The following is a 21,528-nucleotide window of genomic DNA, read 5'->3' as shown; positions in this document are numbered from 1 at the left end:
TCTCCCACCCCCTGCCCGATTCTCACTCTCCCCCCTCTGCCCGATTCTCGCCCTCTCCCCCCTCGGCCCGATTCTCACTCTCCCCCCACCTGCCCGATTCTCACTCTCCCCCCTCTGCCCGATTCTCCCTCTCCCCCCTCTGCCCGATTCTCACTCTCTCCCCCCCACCTGCCCGATTCTCCCTCTCCCCCCTCTGCCCGATTCTCGCCCTCTCCCCCCTCTGCCCGATTCTCGCTCTCCCCCCTCTGCCCGATTCTCCCTCTCCCCCCTCTGCCCGATTCTCACTCTCCCCCCACCTGCCCGATTCTCACTCTCCCCCCTCTGCCCGATTCTCGCCCTCTCCCCCCTCTGCACGATTCTCGCCCTCGCCCCCCTCTGCACGATTCTCGCCCTCTCCCCCCTCTGCACGATTCTCACTCTCCCACCCCCTGCCCGATTCTCACTCTCCCCCCTCTGCCCGATTCTCGCCCTCTCCCCCCTCGGCCCGATTCTCACTCTCCCCCCACCTGCCCGATTCTCACTCTCCCCCCTCTGCCCGATTCTCCCTCTCCCCCCTCTGCCCGATTCTCACTCTCTCCCCCCCACCTGCCCGATTCTCCCTCTCCCCCCTCTGCCCGATTCTCGCCCTCTCCCCCCTCTGCCCGATTCTCGCTCTCCCCCCTCTGCCCGATTCTCCCTCTCCCCCCTCTGCCCGATTCTCACTCTCCCCCCACCTGCCCGATTCTCACTCTCCCCCCTCTGCCCGATTCTCGCCCTCTCCCCCCTCTGCACGATTCTCGCCCTCGCCCCCGCCCGATTCTCGCCCTCTCCCCCCTCCGCCCGATTCTCGCCCTCTCCCCCCTCCGCCCGATTCTCGCCCTCTCCCCCCTCTGCCCGATTCTCGCCCTCTCCCCCCTCTGCCCGATTCTCGCCCTCTCCCCCCCTGCCCGATTCTCGCTCTCCCTCTCTGCCCGATTCTCGCTCTCCCCGCCTGATTCTCGCTCTCCCTTTCTGTCCGATTCGCTGTCTCCTTCCCACCTATTCTCTTACCCACCCACCGATTCTCTCTGACTGGCCAGTTCAATTCCCGTTCCGGCTGAGGTTATTCATGAAGGCACCGCCTTCTCAACCTTTCCCCTTGCCTGAGGTGTGGTGATCCTCGGGTTCAATCACCACCAGTAAGCTCCCCCCCGGCTCAAAGAGAAAAGTAGCCTATGGTCATCTGGGACTGTGGCAACTTTACTTACTAAACCCGAATTTTACATAATCTGATCTGTCAGAAATAATACTCAAAGAATGAATAAGCAGAAAATATTTAAAAACATATACCTTCGCCACAGATGGTTTTCACGTGGACTGGAATCTCCCATTGTTCTGTATAATTCGGCCCACAATTATTCAACAGGGCAAACAATGCTTGGTTGGTTAGTGACACCTTCGCTCCGTACTTTATGCTCAACTTCTCTGCATTCACGTCACTGCTGACTTCCTGAAACCAGCCCCCAAAAACAAACAAGCATTTCACACTTTGGAACACTAAGTTGCACTTGTATATCACCGTCCCCGCAGTCGAACATCCCGCAACACTTGCCAGGAGTCATCTCAAACCAAATTCAAACTAAAGCTTGGTCAAAGAGGTAGGTTTAGAGGAGCATCTTAAAGGCGGAGAGAGAGATAGACAGACAGGTAGAGGGGGAAATCTTTTGGTAGCTTGAAGGCATGGCCACTGATGGAAGGCGCTGGAAACCAGGGGTGAACAAGAGGCCAGAAAGGGAGAATCCAGGGATCGTGGGAGGGTTGGAGGAACAGGGACAATGAGGAGTTTTAACCATCCATTCTACTAAACGATACAGGCAAACTTGAAACTATTCAAGTTTTATGATGAATTAAAGTAAAGAGATTTTAGTCACACTTCAGCTAATAATTGTTCAAAGGGCTGTAACAAGCATCAGTGTGATTCTCCACACAATCAAACCAGACCAATGTCCATGTCCAAATTCTGTCCATAACTCTTACTCCCTGGTGTCACATTTTTGTGATCAATTTTTCCTCTTTTTTGATTAAAAAAAAAAAATTCCAATGAAGGAGCAATTTAGCCTGGCCAATCCACCTACCCTACACATCTTTGGGTTGTGGGGGTGAGATTAATGCAGACACGGGGAAAATGTGCAAACTCCACGTGGACAGTGACCCGGGGCCGGGATCAAACCCGGGTCCTCGGCGCTGTGAGGCAGCAGCGCTAACCACTGCCCAACCGTGCCACCCTCAATTTTTCCATTATAAATTGCAACGCAGCAGAGGACAATTGCAGCCTAGCCCCAGGAATGTTTTGTACATGGTGTATCTGGTTGGCAAGCGTTGCCTTGACTACACCACAGAGAAACTCCAGCACTCCAAGCATCTCGACTCAGATGCCCACATGGCTGCCAGTTACCTTGTCTGGCTATAATCAATGCATTGCATCCAAATAGGGATCTTAAAAATGACGACTATGTGCCTGTGCACCTTGAGGCAATAACCCCCTAACCTTCTAACTCTGCTTCACCTGAAGACGATAGCTGCTCTAATCTCCCTGTGCAACATCAGCCAAGGCCAACAAGTATCCAAATAGCATTTAAAAATCTCGGCACACGTGATGGAATTGTCCTCGAGCTGCAAAATTCTGAAAGCACAGCGTAGAAAACTTACGGTTTGAAAAGAGGCGGCCTTCTCTGCAGGCGGAGTATATGCAGCGATGGTTTTATAATCTGTTGTTAGCTGGTGCGAGGAAACGTGATTCGGAACCCGCAGAAATGAAGCCCTGCCCTGCGGAGGGGGGTCAGAAACAGAGGCAGAAAGCTGACTCAGCAGGCATTTTTCATCAAGACATTTAAATGTTAACAAAAGGTTTAAATCACGGAAACTCTATACAAATTCTATCTGGGAAATCTCCGTTGTGTTATATTGAGGCCGGGATTTGCCGGCCGTTCCCTGGCAGCGGGATTCTCTGGTCCCGCTGGCAGCACACCCTGCCCAGGAATTTCTCGGGGGAGTGGGGTGGCTTCAATGGGAAACCTACTGACACCAGCGAGAGCAGAGAATCCCCCCCCCCCCCCGGCCAGTGAACGGCAGTGCCGCCTCCCTCTGCCGGGAAACACGCGGCTGGGAAGCCAGAGAATCCCGCCCAAAGTACACAGGAACCCAGTTTCCACTTTGAGGACGTCAGCAAATGTTGGCATCGTTGCTGAGCTGCCTGCAAATCACAGGCAGAAATTGGGAGAGAAAGATCCCGCACAGGTCGGTGGACCACATCACGCCATTCCAAATGTGCATGTTAGGTGGATTGGCCACGCTAAATTGCCCCTTGGTGTCCAAAAGCTTGGTGGGGTTACGGGGATAGAAAATGGGTGTTCTTTCGGCGGGTCAGCGCAGATTCGATGGGCCGAATGGCTTCCTTCTGCGCTGTAGGGATTCTATGATTCATTCTGAAACATTTTTGCTGAATATTCTGTCCATAGAGTAATACAACAGAGGAGGCCATTCAGTCCATCAGGTCTGTGCTGGCTCTTTGGTTAGCAATTTAATTACCCCTTCTCCTATTGTTTCCCCACAACTGTAGAAGCCAGCTATTTTCTATAGGTAAAAGATAGCTATTTTGCAGTAAGCCCCGAGTCTATTAAATACCATTTTAAAACTCACTCAATCTCAGGTCATTTCAAAAACACACATTCAGCATTTCAGAACATTGCTGCAATCAGAACACAGAACAGCAGAATTCCTATGCAGCTAACAAATACAATTCCAAGATAAAGTAACCCAAGACAAGGCAAGCTCCATGGCAACAGCATAGAGACCATTGTCCTAACAAGCAAATTTATGCTATAAGGAAGCCGAATCGCATTCCATAGCTCATACAAGAATACATTTTAGGTTAATGTTATAGAACAGCACAGCACGGAACAGGCCCTTCGGCCCTCGATGTTGTGCCAAGCATTGTCCGAAACCAAGATCAAGCTATCCCACTCCCTGTCATTCTGGTGTGCTCCATGTGCCTATCCAATAATGTTGCCTATTAATGAGTGACAACCCTCAAATCAAACTCATTTGATGTTAATCCAAACCAATCAGAATTACATTGGGGTGCAGATAGATGGCTGAAGTCTGATATGATTTGGTATAACCGTGATGGATTTTCGGCCATCTCTCTCTCTTTCATGAATCATCTATACTTTGACTTAACTATTCGCTGTCTTTGTCTTTCATATTTCATTTTCTGACTTTGCCTTTTGAAATTATTGAGGGTGCTAGGCCTTTTCTCATTAGAACGGAGAAGGATAAGGGGCGACTTGATAAAGGTTTATAAGATGATCGGGGAATAGATAGAGTAGACAGTCAGAGACTTTTTCCCCAGGTGGAACAAACCATTACAAGGGGACATAAATTTAAGGTGAATGGTGGAAGGTATAGGGGGAATGTCAGAGGTAGGTTCTTTACCCAGAGAGTAGTGGGGGCGTGGAATGCACTGCCTGTGGAAGTAGTTGAGTCGGAAACATTAGGGACCTTCAAGCGGCTATTGGAGAGGTACATGAATTACGGTAAAATGATATAGTGTAGATTGATTTGTTCTTAAGGGCAGCACGGTAGCATTGTGGATAGCACAATTGCTTCACAGCTCCAGGGTCCCAGGATCGATTCCCCACTGGGTCACTGTCTGTGCGGAGTCTGCACGTTCTCCCCGTGTGTGCGTGGGTTTCCTCCGGGTGCTCCGGTTTCCTCCCACAGTCCAAAGATGTGCAGGTTGGGTGGATTGGCCATGATGGATTGCCCTTGGTGTCCAAAATTGCCCTTAGTGTTGGGTGGAGGTGTTGACTTTGGGTGGGGTGCTCTTTCCGGGAGCCGGTGCAGGCTCGATGGGCCGAGTGGCCTCCTTCTGCACTGTGGATTCAATGATAATCTATGATTAATCGAGGACAAAGGTTCGGCACAATATCGTGGGCCGAAGGGCCTGTTCTGTGCTGTATTTGTCTATGTTCTAGGAGCAGAGGTCAGCACGTTGGCACTCAGATCGTGACGGGGGGGGGGGGGGGGGGGGGGGGCTGGAGGACGGGGCAGGACATTTGATTACAGGAGGGGCTCAATGAAATGGAATCTCACGCATGAGGATCAGCTTCGAGTCGCCTGAGGACGCGTTGGGCTTTGCGAAAAAGAAAGGGCTGGTGATGGATTGAGAACTTTTGAACTTGACTGCAACATTCATGTTTTTGATTTTTCTTTTTGTTTCTCTGTTTTTGTAAAAAGGTTCTCGTTTTGCGTTTCATGGGAGATGTTTGTGATGCCGTTTGCATTGATTTGGAACCAGCGGTGGAGCTGAGTGGGTGAAGGTTTTCATTTGCACTGTTGGAGGATGGAGGTGTGCTTGTTTTGATCTTGGTGTTTTTCTGTTGGGCAATTGTGTGGGGATTGTTTGATGTTGGAGTTTGTTTGTATGAGCGGGCAAGGGGGTAGGTGGACAATAGGTGGGAGACTATCTGGCGCCAGGGATGAGGGCCACCAAGCTAGCTGGGCGAGCTAGCTCTCGGAAGCGCAGTGGAGGGGGGTGCATATGTTTGGTTTAGTAAAGGGGTTGGGTTACAGGGTGTTGTTACTAGGGGGGAGGGGGGGTGAATGTTCTGCTGACGAGGGAGGGACTTGGGCTGAGGGACAGAGGAGGTTGGGGGCGGGGGCTGCCTGGGGATGGACCGGTGGAGGCGCGGAGCACGGGCTGGAGGTGGGCCTTAAAGAGGATGGCTGATCGGCGAAGGGGGGGCAATGAGCCCCCCAACTAGGCTCAATGTTCGAGGATTAAATGGGCCGGTCAAAAGGGCATGTGTGCTCGCGCATCTTACGGATTGAAGGCGGATGTGGTAATGTTGCAGGAGACGCACCTTAGAGTAATAACCAGATTAGACTGAGGAAAGGCTGGGTCAGTCAGGTGTTTTATTCGGGACTAGATTCAAAGACAAGAATGGTCGCGATCCTGATTAATAAACGGGTGGTGCTTGAGGCGGGTAGAATAGTCTCGGACGTGGGAGGTCGGTACATTATGGTCAGTGGGGAGCTAGAGGGGGTGCAGGTGGTATTAGTAAATGTGTATGCGATGATGTGGAGTTTATAAAGAGGATGCTGGGGAAGATACCGGACCTGGACTCGCACAGGTCGGTCATGGGAGGGGACTTCAACAGTTATGGACCCTGGCTTGGACCGGTCAAGCTCGAAAACGGGCAGTGTGCCAGCAATGGCAAAGGAACTAAGAGGGTTCATGGAGCTGATGGGGGGGTGGGGGGTGGATCCATGGAGATTTGGGCAGCCGAGGGTGAAGGAGTTCTCCTTCTACTCACACGTGCATAAAGTGTATTCCCGGATTGATTTCTTTACTTTGAGCAGGGCCTTGCTGGCTGGGGTGGTGGACACGGGGTACTCGGCGATCACAATCTCAGACCATGCTCCGCACTGGGTTGACCTGCAGGTTAGTAAAGACAGTAACCAGCGCCCACACAGGTTAGATGTGGGACTTTTGGCGGATGAAGGGGTGTGCGAGCGGCTGAGGAAATGTATTCAGAGCTACCTGTAGGTCAATGACACGGGGGAAATTTCAGCAGCGGTGGTGTGGGAAGCACTGATGGCGGTGGTCAGGGGGGAGCTGATCTCGATCCGGGCCCATAGGGAGAAGGTGGACAGGGCAGAGACGGACCGATGGTAAAGGAGATACTACAGATTGATAGGAGGTATGCGGAGACCCCAGAGGCAGGGCTTTTACAGGAACAGCGGAGGTTACAGGCGGAGTTTAGCTTGCTGACCACAGGGAGGGCATTGGAGCAGCTGAGAAAGGCGAGGGGGGTGATCTATGAACATGGAGAGATGGCCAGCAGAATGCTTGCACAGCAGCTTAGGAAGAGAGAGGCAGCTAGGGAGATAAGGAAAGTAAAGGACGGTGATGGGAGCCTGGTTGGTGATTCAATAGGAGTGAATAAGGCGTTTAAGGATTTCTACAGCAGGCTGGACAGGTCGGAACCCCCTACGGGGCCGGACGGGATGAGGCACTTCTTGGAGGGGCTGAATTTCCCAAAGGTGGATAGGGAGCGGGTAGAAGGGCTGGGGGCCCCAATCGGGCTGGAAGAGATAGTGGAGGGTCTGAAGGCCATGCAGGAGGGTAAAGCCCCGGGGCCGGGCGGGTACCCAGTGGAGTTTTATAAAAGGTTCTCTAGGATATTGGGGCCGCTGTTGATGAGGATGTTCAATGAGGCAAGGGAAAGAGGGGTGTTGCCCCCGACGATGTCACAGGCAACGATTTTGCTGATTCTTAAGCGGGACAAGAACCCGGAGCTGTGTGGGTCCTACAGGCCGATCTCCCTGATGAATGTAGATGCCAAATTGCTGGCCAAAATCTTGTCCTCCAGGATCGAGGATTGTGTTCCGGACGTTATTGGGGAGGACCAGACGGGGTTTGTTAAGGGCAGGCAGTTGGTGGCCAATGTCAGAAGGTTATTAAATGTGATCATGACGACCCCGGAAGGTAGGGAGGTGGAGGTCGTGGTCGCAATGGATGCAGGCTTTTGATCGGGTAGAATGGGACTATCTGTGGGAGATACTGGGACGGTTCAGATTCGGGCGGGGCTTTATTGACTGGGTCAGGTTACTGTATCAGGCTCCTGTGGCAAGTGTACGGACGAATAGGACAACATCGGACTACTTTAGACTGCACCGGGGGACGAGACAGGGATGCCCCCCCTCTCCCCACTGTTGTTTGCACTGGCTATAGAGCCGTTGGCAATTCCTCTGAGAGCCTCGAGGGGCTGGAGAGGACTGGTCCAGGGAGGGGAGAGGGAGAGAGAGAGAGAGACAGGGTTTCGCTCTGTGCGGATGACCTGCTTCTGTCCGTTTCGGACCCAATAGAGGGGATGGCAGAAATCATGAGGACTCTAAGGGAATTTGGCCGGTTTTCAGGGTATAAGCTTAATATGGAAAAGAGCAAGATGTTTGTGTCCTGGGGGCGAGGGGACAGGAGAGGCGACTGTGAGAGCTGCCGTTTAGGTTCGTAGAGGGAAGCTTTAGGTACCTAGGCATCCAAGTGGCACGGGAATGGGACTGGCTGCATAAATTGAATCTGGCCCAGCTGGTGGACCAAATGAAGGACGATTTCCGAAGATAGGTCGCGCTTCCGTTGTCTCTGGTTGGGAGGGTGCAACCGGTGTAGATGACGGTCCTCGCGAGATTCCTATTTGTATTTCAGTGTCTCCCCATCTTTATTCCGCGGTCCTTTTTTAAGTGGGTCAACAGAGTGATCACGGGCTTCGTCTGGGCGAGTAAGGAAAGTAATGCTTAAGCGGAGTCGGGGAGAGGGCGGGCTGGCGCTGCCAAATTTTAGCAACTATTACTGGGCGGCTAATATAGCCATGATCAGGAAGTGGGTGGTGGGGGAGGGGTCGGCATGGGTGCACATGGAGGCGGCTTCGTGTAAAGGCGGCTTCATGTAAAGGCACCAGTTTGGGAGCATTGGTAACTGCGCCTCTGCCATTCCCACCAGCACGGTACTCCACCAGTCCAGTGGTGGTGGCGGCCCTGAGAGTTTGGAGCCAGTAGAGGTGGCATGTGGGAACAGTGGGAGCATCGGTCTGGGCCCCAATCTGTGATAATCACCAGTTTGCCCCGGGGAGTATGGACGGGGGTTCCGGTTATGGCTGAGAGTGGGGATTGAGAGGATGGGGGATATGTTCATAGAGGGGAGCTTTCAGAGTACGAGGGCGTTGGAGGAAAAGTTTGGGTTGGCGAGGGGGAAACAAATTCAGGTATCTGCAGGTGCGGGACTTCCTTCGTAAACAGGTGTAAACCTTCCCGCTCCTACCGCTAAGGGGGATTCAGGACAGGGTAGTTTCCAGAGGCTGGGTAGGAGAAGGGAGCGTCTCGGACATTTATAAGGAGCTTATGGGGTCAGAGGAGACGCAGATCGAAGAGCTGAAGCGCAAGTGGGAAGAGGAACTGGGAGGTGAGATAGACGATAGTCTATGGGCAGACGCGTTGAGTAGAGTCAACACGTACGCAACATGTGCCAGGCTCAGCCTGATACAATTTAAGATTGTTCACCGGGCTCACATGACAGTGGCCCGGATGAGCAGATTCTTTGGGGTGGAAGACAGGTGTGCAAAATGTGCGGGAGGACCGGCGAACCATGTCCATGTTTTGGACATGTCCGAAGCTTAGGGGATTTTGGCAGGGGTTTGCGGACGTCATGTCCACAGTGTTAAAAACAAGGGTGGCGCTGAGTCCAGAGGTGGCGATTTTCAGGGTGTCAGAAGACCCGGGAATCCAGCAGGAGGAAGAGGCAGACGTTCTGGCCTTTGCTTCCCTGGTAGCCCGGAGACTGATACTATTAGGTTGGAGGGACTCAAAGCCCCGAAGTCGGAGACCTGGCTATCGGACATGGCTAGCTTTCTCTGTTTGGAGAAAATAAAGTTCGCCTTGAGAGGGTCACTGTTAGGGTTCGCGCGGAGGTGGCAACCGTTCGTCGACTTCTTTGCAGGAAATTAATCGTCAGCAGACGGTTGGGGGGGGCGGTAGTTTAGATTTGAGTAGGGGGTCAATAAGGGTTGGACCTGTACGAGAGGTAAATGGCTTTTCACTGTTTATGGTTTCATCTACATTGTTTGTTTTGTTGGTGTTACTGTACCAAAAATACCTCAATTAAACGTTCATTAAAAAAAAATGATAAAATGGAATCAGATTAGCTCAGATTCAGTTGAAGAGCCATCAGTGTAGAGGGCCGATTGTCACCTTATGCCTTGTTCTTCCAAAGGAAGAACTTTAAGAATGAGAAATTTGTTCTTCAACCTACATTAAGTCCCCAGTGCTGTGACTGATGACAGAAGCAGGAGCATTAACCACAAACAGATGTTCAGTTTATCGATTACCAGGCACAGGAGCTTCTTTTCCAGTTGGAGGGTGAGGTCTGGGATGAATTTCCCTCCCATGATGCTTATTATTTCGCTGACGCTGTAACGCTCCGGATATGTCTTCACATTTTCAATCCTTGCCGTTAAAACTTCCTGGAAAGTGAGAGCGTAAGAATCAAAGGTGGTGATTATACTGTCTGCAAATCCTTGTGGACGCTGAACAATCTGACAGGTGTCGTCTTCCGATGTAATACACATGCACGCACGTATAAACCGTCTATGTAAAACCTCACTGCATTGGACACAGACTCCTGCGAAAACTCCCCCAACCGCTGATTTCAACGTGATCATATTCACCTAAAATGCCTGTAGGTGGCTCTGAGATTTGTGTTTTCGATGTTAAAGATCATAGATCATAGAATTTACAGTGCAGAAGGAGGCCATTCGGCCCATCGAGTCTGCACCGGCCCTTGGAAAGAGCACCCTACCCAAGGTCAACACGTCCACCCAACACTAAGGGCAATTTTGGACACTAAGGGCAATTTATCACGGCCAATCCACCTAACCTGCACATCTTTGGACTGTGGGAGGAAACCGGAGCACCCGGAGGAAACCCACGCATATACGGGGAGGATGTGCAGACTCCGCACAGACAGTGACCCAAGCCGGAATCGAACCTGGGAGCCTGGAGCTGTGAAGCAATTGTGCTATCCACAATGCTTCAAATAAAGTTACTGTGAAAAGCCCCTAGTCGCCACATTTTGGCGCCTGTTCGGGGAGGCTGTGTCACTGCTCTACCTGTGACAGAACATAGGGAATACTTGGTTTTGTAAGTGGGGGCATTCAATACAAAGACAAGGAAGTTATGTGAAGCCTTAACAAATCACCGGTTAGGCCCCATTTGGTGCATTGCAATCCTTTAAGGTTTGGAATTTACCACCCGAAGACATTCATTGCCCATCCGGATTTCCCTTGAACGGAGTGCCTTGCCTCATCACATCAGGGGGCAGTTAAGGGTTAACCATATTGCTGTGGGCCTCTTGCCCCCAGAAGATTAGTCTGCATCGCCCAGTGACAATACCACTGCACCACCATCACCTGAAATCTGCAGGGTTATCGGGAGGGTGTGAAACTAGCTGGCCGTTTTCCGCTCTGCTGAATTCGATATCATGTGGTTTCATGGCTGCTTGTTTAATCATGTACATTGAGCTACAAACTGACAGAGTGGGGCTAGGGTTAAACCCTAAAAGAAACGGTGACTTAGGGAAACCTCCAGGAGCGTATCTCCAGTTGGCGGCTCAACAAAAAGCTCTTCAGCTACGGGACCCTCTAGGCTCGCTTCCCCACCAGCTGCGTGACACTGTGGACCCTGCTCTGACTGCTCCCAGACCCAGGTACTGGCAGAGTTACCAAGGCCCAGTTCTGGCATCGAGGTTGCAGCCACTGCTTGGCGTCCTCTGGAGATGAGACAAATTAAATTTCAATTGAAATTCTCTGCTGTTGCTGCAACCTTCAGCGAGAACCTTTAGAAATATAGGTCCACGTGCCTGGATGAGTGCAGTTCCAACAACATTCGAGAGGCTCAACACCATCCAGGACAAAGCAGCCCTGCTTGATTGCTGCCCCTTCCGCAACATTCAATCCCTCCACCACTGACGCAGCAGCGGCCATGTGTACTATCTACAAGACGCACTGTAGGAACTCACAAAGGTTCCTGAGACAGCACCTTCCAAACCCACGAACACCAACATCTAGAAAGGTGAAGGCACATGGGAACACCACCACCTGGAACTTCCCCTCCAAGCCACTCACCATCCGGACTTGGAAATATATTTGCCGCGCCTTCATTGTCACTGGGTTAAAATACTGCAACTTCCTCCCTAATCACTGTGGGTGTACCTACACCACATGGACCGCAGCGGTTCAAGAAGGCAGCTCACTATCACCTTCTCAGGGGCAATTAGGGATGGGTAATAAATACTGGGCCTAGTTGGGGATGCCCACATCAGGAAATGAATAAACAAAAAGGCAAGAATGAGTTTAGACACAGGGAAGGCCCATCAAAACCAGCGCCACTTCGCAATTCAAAAGAAACACCATTTCCATAGTAATCTATAAACCCTCACTATCCCGGATTCATAGCAAGAGGGTGGTTGGGACCCCAGCTGTGGAGCCGGAGGGTGAGGTCAGGAGCCAGACGGCAAGAAGTCATGACCAGGAGCCAGAGGATGTGGTACAGTCACTTCCTGTAAACACAATTGCACAGGACTCCAAACAGGCGCTCAGAGTCAAAGAGCAAATCCCATGTTGCTACACCAGATGTGGTTCCCTGCTCAATGGGAAGACCGTACTGCTGAACTAGCCACATCTGTGACCCTGAGCAACCTTTGTCTCACTGGTTTAACCTTTGCACAGACCCAGACCTTTCCATATCGTTCAACACGAATATCAGGAGCAGCCTCCCACCCTTCAACTAAGAGCCTTGGCTGACCTCTGATCTGAACACCTCCCGTTATGAATGGCGTCTGGAGTCTAGTCATTGTTGTCATGTGGGCAAATGCAGCAGCCAATTTGTGCACAGAAAGGTCCCACAAACAGGAAATGAATGAAGCGTTAATATGCCTTAAGTGTTGGTAAATGGGAGGAGCAGCAGCTCCCAGATTAGTGCCAGGAGATTTTGTTACATTCACCTCAACAAGCAAACGTTAGTTTTATACCACATCTGGAAATAGCATCTCGGACAGTGCAACACTCCGTCAGCACAGCACTGCAATGTCAACCTGGATTTTTATGCTGCAGACCTGGAGTGGGACTGGAACCGCTGATCTTTTGGCTGTGAGGTGAGAGCTCCATGAACTGAAAACCCTGACAGGCTATTTCTGGGACAATGTCTTGGAGACAGTAACCCAGGGATGAAGGACCATTGACAACAATAAGCACTTGGAGGACCATCAAAAAGAACAAGATCGATCAAGAAACAGGAAGTAAGAAAGTAAGAAGTAAGAAAAATTTCAGGCGCTATCAAGGCTTAATATCAAAAGGCTTTCCAAGTACAGATGTGAGTTAGAAAAATGGTGAATTTTAACAGATCAAGGCATTAGAATTATAGAAGGCAAAAGCACGGCAGAATTATGAAATGAAAAATTTGCTTCAGTTTTCAATAGAGGATTATTGCCATGACAAATCGCTGGACTGATTTTACACAGGACCCTTTCGAACCAATCCAGACAGGGATTAAATCGATCAGTGAACAAAAAAGAACAAAGAATTGAATCAAGCATGTGCTCCAGGCCAGACTTATTAATCCGGGGCTCAAGATTATTAAATTGAAAACAAAAATCAGACATTGGGCATTTCCATACCCAAGCCTGTATGGGTAGTTCAGTAGTTGCCGGATTGTTAACCTGGGTGCGTTACCTCAACATAGGAGACAGCGCCAGGACTGATGACGTTGTAATCCTCAGCGCACATCCTCGCCACATTCTGCAGATATTTCATAAAGTCCAGGGTTTCTTTCCAGACGGCATACTTCAGCTCCTGTAACAGACCCCCACACAATTTCAACTCAAATGTTACTAACCAGAGACTCGGTAAATCACGTGAAGTATTGACTGGAAGGAGAATGAGATTGGGAAGGGAGTTAATGGGGGCGGATGGAGCTGGAGAGGTGGAACAGCAGTGGGAAAATATATAACCGTTAAGCTCAGAAACAGGTCCTCCTGGTCCCGTCAAGTCCCATCAGCCTCCACCTGAACGTCCCCCGACCTTACTTTAGCTCCATTACAATAAAGTTGAAGATACATAATCAGTGTGGTTGCTGCCAGGAACGACGGGCAGAAAACTTTGGCTGGAGGAGTTTTCAAGCTCCGAACATTAGCTGTAGTCGCAAGCAAAAGGGATACAGAGATACAGGACCAGAGATACAGAAGTGCACGCAACAATAATAATAATAGCTTATTGTCACAAGTAGGCTTCAATGAAGTTACTGTGAAAAGCCCCTAGTCGCCACATTCCGGCGCCTGTTCGGGGAGGCCGGTACGGGAATTGAACCAGCGCTGCTGGTCTTGTTCTGCATTACAAGCCAGCTGTTTAGCCCACTGTGCTAAACCAGCCCCATATGTTAATATAGTAATAGAACTATAGAATACCTACAGTGCAGAAGGAGGCCATTCAGCCATCGAGTCTGCACCGACCCTCCGAAAGAGCACCCCACCTAGGCACACTCCCCCACCCTATCCCCGTAACCCCACCTAACCTGCACATCTTTGGACACCAAGGGGCAATTTTTCATGGCCAATCCACGTAACCTGTACACTTTGGACTATGGCAGGAAACCAGAGCACCCAGAGGAAACCCACACAGATACAGGGAGAACGAGGAAACTCCACACAGTCACCCAAGGTCATATGATTTGTTGGGCAGCACGGTAGCACAAGTGGATAGCACTGTGGCTTCACAGCGCCAGGGTCCCAGGTTCGATTCCCCGCTGGGTCACTGTCTGTGCGGAGTCTGCACGTTCTCCCCGTGTCTGCGTGGGTTTCCTCCGGGTGCTCCGGTTTCCTCCCACAGTCCAAAGACGTGCAGGTTAGGTGGATTGGCCATGATAAATTGCCCTTAGTGACCAAAAAAAGATTAGATGGGTTGTTGGGTTACGGGGATAGGGTGGAAGTGAGGGCTTAAGTGGGTCGGTGCAGACTCGATGGGCCGAATGGCCTCCTTCTGCACTATGTCAGAATTAAACCTGGGTCCCTGGCGCAGTGAGGCAGCAGTGCTAACCACTGTGCCGCCACCATGTCATGGAGGATTTGAATCTTCAGATAGACTCGGAACTCAATAACGTGTAAATTAAGCCGATATGATTTTTTTTATTCACGTGGATGAGGGATTGGCTCATGGGCAGAAAGCAGGGCATTGGGGGAATGTATCATTCTGGGGTTGGCTGGTTGGTGGAGTACTGCAAGGATCAATGCTGGCGTCTCACCGATTTATAAACTAGATCAATGGCGCAGATAAGGGATATGGCAAGGTAGCACAGTGGTTAACAGTGCTGCTTCACAGCGTCAGGGTCCCAGGTTCAATTCCCGCTTGGGTCACTGTCTGTGCGGAGTCTGCACTTTCTCCCCGTGTCTGCGTGGGTTTCCTCCCACAAGTCCCGAAAGACGTGCTTGTTTAGGTGAATTGGACATTCTGAATTCTCCCTCCGTGTACCCGAGCAGGCGCCGGAGTGTGGCGACTAGGGGATTTTCACAGTAACTTCATTGCAGTGTTAATGTAAACAATAATAGATTATTATGATTATGAGTGTCGCAGGCAGCACGGTGGCACAGTGGTTAGCACTGCAGCTTCACGGTGCCGAGGTCCCAGGTCCGGTCCCGAGTCACTATCCATGTGGGGTTTGCACATTCTCCCCGTGTCTGTGTGGGTCTCACCCCCACAACCCAAAGGATGTGCAGGGTAGGTGGATTGGCCAAATTGAATCAGGGGTAAATTGCCCCTTAATTTGAAAAATAAATTGGATACTCTAAATTCATTTTTTTTTAAATTACGAATGTCATTCACTCCAAAGTTGCTCACAATGCAAAGTTAGGTGGAAAAGCAAGTGGCCAGGAGACTGCAAAGGGTTACAGATAGGATAAAGTGAGTGGACAAATACATAGCAGGTGAAATACTTAGGGAAATGTGCTGTTATCCAGAAGCATCTATCTACCTCTCCCCTAAAAAAATTAAATAGGACCACAAGACAGAAGAGCAGAATTAAGCCATTCGGCCCATTGAGTCTGCTCCAACATTCAATCATGGCTAATATGTTTTTCATCCTCATTCTCCTGCCTTCTCCCCATAACCCCTGATCCTGTTATTATCAAGAACCTATCTAGCTCTGTCTTAAAGACACTCAGTGATTGGCCTCCATAGGCTTCTGCGGCAAAGAGTTCCAAAGAGTTTCCACCCTCTGAAAAAACATTTCTCCTCATCTCTGTCCAAAAAGGGTGACCCCTAATTTTAAAACAGTGTGCCCTAGTTCTGGACTCACCCACAAGACGAAACATCCTTTCCACGTCCACATTGTCAAGACCATTTAGGCTCTTATAAACTTCAATCAAATCACCCCTCACTCTTCTAAAGTCCAGCCCAGTCTATCCAATTGTTCCTCATAAGGCAACCTGCCCATTCCAGGTATCAATCTAGTAAACTGCATCTGAACCGGTTCCAATGCCTTTACATCCTCCCTTCAAGGAGAACAAAACTTCACACTGAATTCGAGATGCAGTCTCACTCATGCCCTGTGTAACTGAAGAGTAACATTCTTACTTTTATCCTCTGGGAAAAAAGGACAGCATCTTTTAGCCTCCTTAATTACTGCTGCATCTGCTTACTAACCTTTGGTCACTCATGCACAAGAACACCCAGATCCCTCTGCACCTTGGAATTCTGCAGTCACTCCCCGTTTTAAGTAATACTCTGCCTTTTTATTCTTCCTGCCAAAGTGAACAACTTTGTTCCATTCCAAATGCCAGATTTTTGCTTTACTCACTCAACCTATTGATATCCGTCTGCAACCGCCTTATGTCTTCTTCACAACGTACATTCCGACCGATCTTTGTGCCATTGGTAAATTTACCTACCAAAGCCTTTGTTCCCCTCATCTGATTCACTGCTGTAAATTGTAAAATGTTGGGGCCTCAGTACAGGCCCCGCGGGACGCTGGGAGGATCTTTTCCCCAGCTAGGGAATCTAGAGCATGGGCCTCAGTGTCAGAATAAAGGGTTGGTCACTTTGGGCCAGATGTGGACGAATTTGATCACTCAAGAGGGTGGTGAATCTTTGGAATTTCCTACCCCAGAGGGCTGTAGGTGTTCAGTCATTGAGAATGGTCAAGGCTGAGATCAATGGATGTTTGCATCAAGAAGGTTGATTTGAGGAAGCTCTGCTGATCAACGATGATCATAAGGCGGAGCAGGTTTGAAGGGCTGAATGGTCTACACCTGCTTCTATTTATGTTTGTCTCTACAGCTGTTTTAAGAGGAAGTTCATGAGTGAGAAAGGAATAAAAGTATATGCTGATAGGGTGGAGGGTGAAGGCTCATTTGAAAGATTAATAGCTACAAGTTATTTAACAATACTGCATGGGGCAGCAGGGTGGTGCAGTGGTTAGCACTGTTGCCTCACGGTGCTGAGGGCCCGGGTTCAATCCCGGCCCTGGGTCACTGTCCGTATGGAGTTTGCACATTCTCCCAGTGTCTGCATGGGTCTCATCCCCACAACTCAAAGATGTGCAGGGTACGTCGATTGGCAACACTAAATTGCCCTTAATTGGAAAAATGAATTGGGTACTCTAAATTTATTTTTTAAAATGAATTGTCAGCAGCATGGTAGCACAATAGGGAGCACTGCTGCTTCACAGCTCCAGGGTCCCAGGTTCGATTCCCAGCTTGGGTCACTATCTGTGTGGAGTCCGCACGTTCAGTGTCTGCGTGGGTTTCCTCCGGGTGCTCCGGTTTCCTCCCACAAGCCCTGAAAGACGTGCTTGTTAGGTAATTTGGACATTCTGAATTCTCCCCGTGTACCCGAACAGGTGCGGAATGTGGCGACTAAGAGATTTTCAGTGCAGTGTTAATGTAAGCCTATTTGTGACAATAAAGATTATTATAAATGGCCTCATAATTGGAAAAAAAAAAGAATTGGGCACTTTTTGTTTATATAAAAAAAAACAATATTGCTTGATTATTTCTTGGAAAGAAATCAACCCCCCAAAAGTATGTGGGAAAGAGCCCCGACGTCTGGATTGTAACTAAACCCACAACTCTTAGAATTCTGACGACTTTCAAAATTAACAAGTACATTGCAAATGTTGCTGGGTTTACTCACAGAATACTGAGCGAGATACTCTGTCCTTCTCGCCGATACGCGTCCAGACTTTTGGAAATTCCTACACTTTTCCATGAACTGCACATAGTTCCTTTGGTCCCTCTCACTGAGAGAGGAGAAACGGGGATAAGGCATCCTGGGTTCAGGGAGTGGAAACAATCCGACTGAATCTTTGCTGATCTGATCGACCAGAGTAGGGGGTTTGGGCTCGATGCTCGGCTCAGGAGTCTGCTGCGTTTCAGGTGGGATGGGCGTCTCGCTGTTTTCCACGCTTTGCCTGGCAGGAATTCAAAATCATTGTCACAACCAAATGGATATTCCTCGGAGAAGCAAATCTGCGGTCCTGACCTGGTCTGAATGCCCGCGGCTCCAGTTCCACACTGTGGTCAACTTTGTACAACTTGCTATTCCTGAGTAATTATGGGTGGGTCACAAATGAAGCGCAGTGTCAGCCCAGACCGGGTGCCCCATGGAGCACTCGGAAACGTCGGACCCAGAGGCGAGGCTGCCTTCAACTGACACAAGCTGACAATTTAACAAAATTTTAAAAACACCTGACAGTGATGTCTGACACCTTTCCTTCTCAGAATTACATTTTCCCTCGGTAGGTAAGCAAGGAACAGGTCAACAAGTCAACGACAGTCGAATCAACATACGGAATAAATGGCCAACACTCATGCTTCATCTGCAGACAGAGTGCAAGCAGGATAAGAAATAGAATCAGTGCAGGAGGAGACTATCTGGCCCATGGGGTCGGCACTGACCTTCCGAAAGAGCACCCTACAAAGGCCCAACTTCCCCGTCCTATCCGCGTAACTCTACCCTTTTCACCTAGAGGGTGGTGGTGACTGGAACCCACTGTCTGAAAGGGTAGTGGAGGCAGAGACCCACATAACATTTAAGAAATATTTAGTTATGCACTTGTGATGCCAAGGCTATGGGGCCAAGTGCTGGAAAATGAGATTAGAAGAGGTATTTGGGTGTTTCTGACCGGCGCAGAAGCGATGGGCTGTAGAGCTCCACGACTCTATGGACACAAAGGGGCAATTTAGCATGGCCAATCCACCTCTTTTAGCTGGAATCACTGGAACGAACCTGGCAGAGATTTTCAAAGTAAAGTTTGGAAGAAGCTCAATTTTTAAACCATTGACACAGAATTACATTTTCCATGGGCAACCTGACTGGTGATTAAATAGTAATGTCAACCAGTACCAGCTCAATGGCGCTACTGCTGCTCCCTGCCTGATTATGTCCAACGAGGATCAGTGACATGCTCTATTCCACGATTCAATGAAATCATGCCTGATCTATGACACAACTCCACATACCAACTATTGCCCGATACTCCTTAATACTTTTAGCTGACAGAATTTAAAATTAACAATTAACCGAGCACCAAATGCCATTTGCGAAAGAGAGTTGCAAACGCCTAGCACTTGGGAAGTTTAGAATGACTGAGTTATTACATCCTTGAGAGCTTTGGCATTAGATTTTAGAGTCCGAGAATAGCGAACCCAGAGTCGAGAAAGAAGATGTTGACATCAATATCTTGAAATTGCTGACCAAATCTCGTGATAACCTTTTAAATTCCAGGGAGTACAACTGTAGTTTGCGTAATCTTTCCCCATAATTTAACCCTTTGCGTCCAGGTATTGTTCTAGTAAACCAATGCTGACCACCTTCCAGCCTGATACAGGCTCTCGAAGATACATGCGTCCAGAACTGTTCACTGTTCTGCGTCAGTGTAGTCTAATGAGAGAGATTTGCACATTCCAGGAATCCTACCCATTGTATTCTAGTCCTGGAGTTATAAAATACAGCATTCCATTAACCTTTGATTATTCTCTGATGCTGTTCAGGCTCTTCATGCCCCTCCCATTGGTTTTTCAATTTACAATACTTCAGATCAGAATGTCCCCAATTGAGTGCGGAAAAATAACACATTGGGCAATTCACTTTACACTTGAAAGGACGGAGGTGTCGGGGGCGGCACGGTGGCGCAGTGGTTAGCACTGCTGCCTCGTGCCACCGAGGACCCAGGTTCGATGCCGGCCCTGGGTCACTGTCCGTGTGGAGATTGCACAGTCACCCAGTGTTTGCGTGGGTCTCACCCCCACAACCGAAACGACGTGCAGCGTAGGTGAATTGGCTACGCTAAATTGCCCCTTAATTGGAAAAAAAATAGTTGGATACTCTAAATTTATTTAAAAGAAGAAAAAGACAGAGATGAAGGCTGAGTGCAGCCTGCGGAGTTATCAGGTCGGAGGATGGGGAGGATTCCATTACCTGCTGACTATGGCGTATAATTCAGAGAAGGTGGGGGCCATGGAGAAGCGAGCGTACATCTGATGGGTGAAGAACTCATGAATCCCATTTCTGGGCTCAACATCCCTGGGAAAGAAAAAGGTGCCGTCAGTTTCAGCGGTAATCACATGGCGCCTTCCAGGGCCACACGTAGGCGGTGAGTCATTCTTCAAACAGAGCAACCCCCACATCCCCCAGGGCAGCTCCTCAACACCTGCCACCCTCCCCACCCCCACCCACCACCGGCGCACACCCAGAACACCACCTCACCCACCCACCCCGGGGGCAACCCCTTCTCAAACCCGCCACTGCCACCTCAGCTTCTTCCCCCCCTTAGGACAATCCCTCTTCTCCACTCTGCGGCACCCACAATGGCCCCTCATCTCCGCTCACGCCACACGCACCATTCTTTCCTCACAGGCTGCCCTCCTCACCAGGCACCCCCATCCCGGCCCGGGCACACCCCCCCAACCCGGCCCTGGCACGCACCCCCAACCCGGCCCGGGCACGCACCCCCAACCCGGCCCGGGCACGCACCCCCATCCCCGCCCGGGCACGCACCCCCATCCCCGCCCGGGGCACGCACCCCCATCCCCGCCCGGGGCACGCACCCCCACCACCGCCCGGGCACGCACCCCCACCCCCGCCCGGGCCACGCACCCCCATCCCCGCCCGGGCCACGCACCCCCATCCCCGCCCGGGCCACGCACCCCCATCCCCGCCCGGGCCACGCACCCCCATCCCCGCCCGGGCCACGCACCCCCATCCCCGCCCGGGCCACGCACCCCCATCCCCGCCCGGGGCACGCACCCCCATCCCCGCCCGGGCCACGCACCCCCATCCCCGCCCGGGCCACGCACCCCCATCCCCGCCCGGGCCACGCACCCCCATCCCTGCCCGGGCCACGCACCCCCATCCCCGCCCGGGCCACGCACCCCCATCCCCGCCCGGGCACGCACCCCCAACCCGGCCCGGGCACGCACCCCCAACCCGGCCCGGGCACGCACCCCCAACCCGGCCTGGGCACGCACCCCCAACCCGGCCCGGGCACGCACCCCCAACCCGGCCCGGGCACGCACCCCCAACCCGGCCCGGGCACGCACCCCCAACCCGGCCCGTGCACGCACCCCCATCCCCGCACCCCCATCCCCGCCCGGGCACGCACCCCCAACCCGGCCCGGGCATGCACCCCCATCCCCGCACCCCCATCCCCGCCCGGGCACGCACCCCCAACCCGGCCCGGGCACGCACCCCCAACCCGGCCCGGGCACGCACCCCCAACCCGGCCCGGGCACGCACCCCCAACCCGGCCCGGGCACGCACCCCCAACCCCGCCCGGGCACGCACCCCCATCCCCGCCCGGGCACGCACCCCCAACCCGGCCCGGGCACGCACCCCCATCCCCGCCCGGGCACGCACCCCCAACTCGGCCCGGGCACGCACCCCCAACCCGGCCCGGGCACGCACCCCCAAC

At 51.4% G+C, this 21,528-nt stretch overlaps 2 protein-coding genes across 2 annotated transcripts in view; one reads left to right on the top strand and one right to left on the bottom strand.

Annotated features, from left to right (window-relative positions):
- Window positions 1-21,528, top strand: part of anxa2b (annexin A2b) — a 316,940-nt gene that overhangs the window by 84,694 nt on the left and 210,718 nt on the right. The gene's annotated exons all lie outside the window — the stretch shown is intronic.
- The window catches only part of LOC140404253 (little elongation complex subunit 2-like), an 88,799-nt gene that overhangs the window by 62,963 nt on the left and 4,308 nt on the right, over window positions 1-21,528 (bottom strand). The window contains exons 2-7 of the mRNA XM_072492585.1: window positions 20,037-20,141; window positions 17,751-18,027; window positions 13,302-13,421; window positions 9,903-10,037; window positions 2,668-2,784; window positions 1,309-1,468 (exon numbers count right to left, since the gene is read on the bottom strand). Coding sequence (XP_072348686.1) covers window positions 1,309-1,468; window positions 2,668-2,784; window positions 9,903-10,037; window positions 13,302-13,421; window positions 17,751-18,027; window positions 20,037-20,141 — 914 coding nt within the window. The remainder of the gene's footprint in view (window positions 1-1,308; window positions 1,469-2,667; window positions 2,785-9,902; window positions 10,038-13,301; window positions 13,422-17,750; window positions 18,028-20,036; window positions 20,142-21,528) is intronic.

The sequence above is a fragment of the Scyliorhinus torazame genome, chromosome 30 (assembly GCF_047496885.1).
Source record: "Scyliorhinus torazame isolate Kashiwa2021f chromosome 30, sScyTor2.1, whole genome shotgun sequence".
Lineage (NCBI taxonomy): Eukaryota > Metazoa > Chordata > Chondrichthyes > Carcharhiniformes > Scyliorhinidae > Scyliorhinus > Scyliorhinus torazame.
The sequence above is the reverse complement of the archived record's forward strand: the minus strand, read 5'-3'. Positions and strand labels throughout refer to the sequence as shown.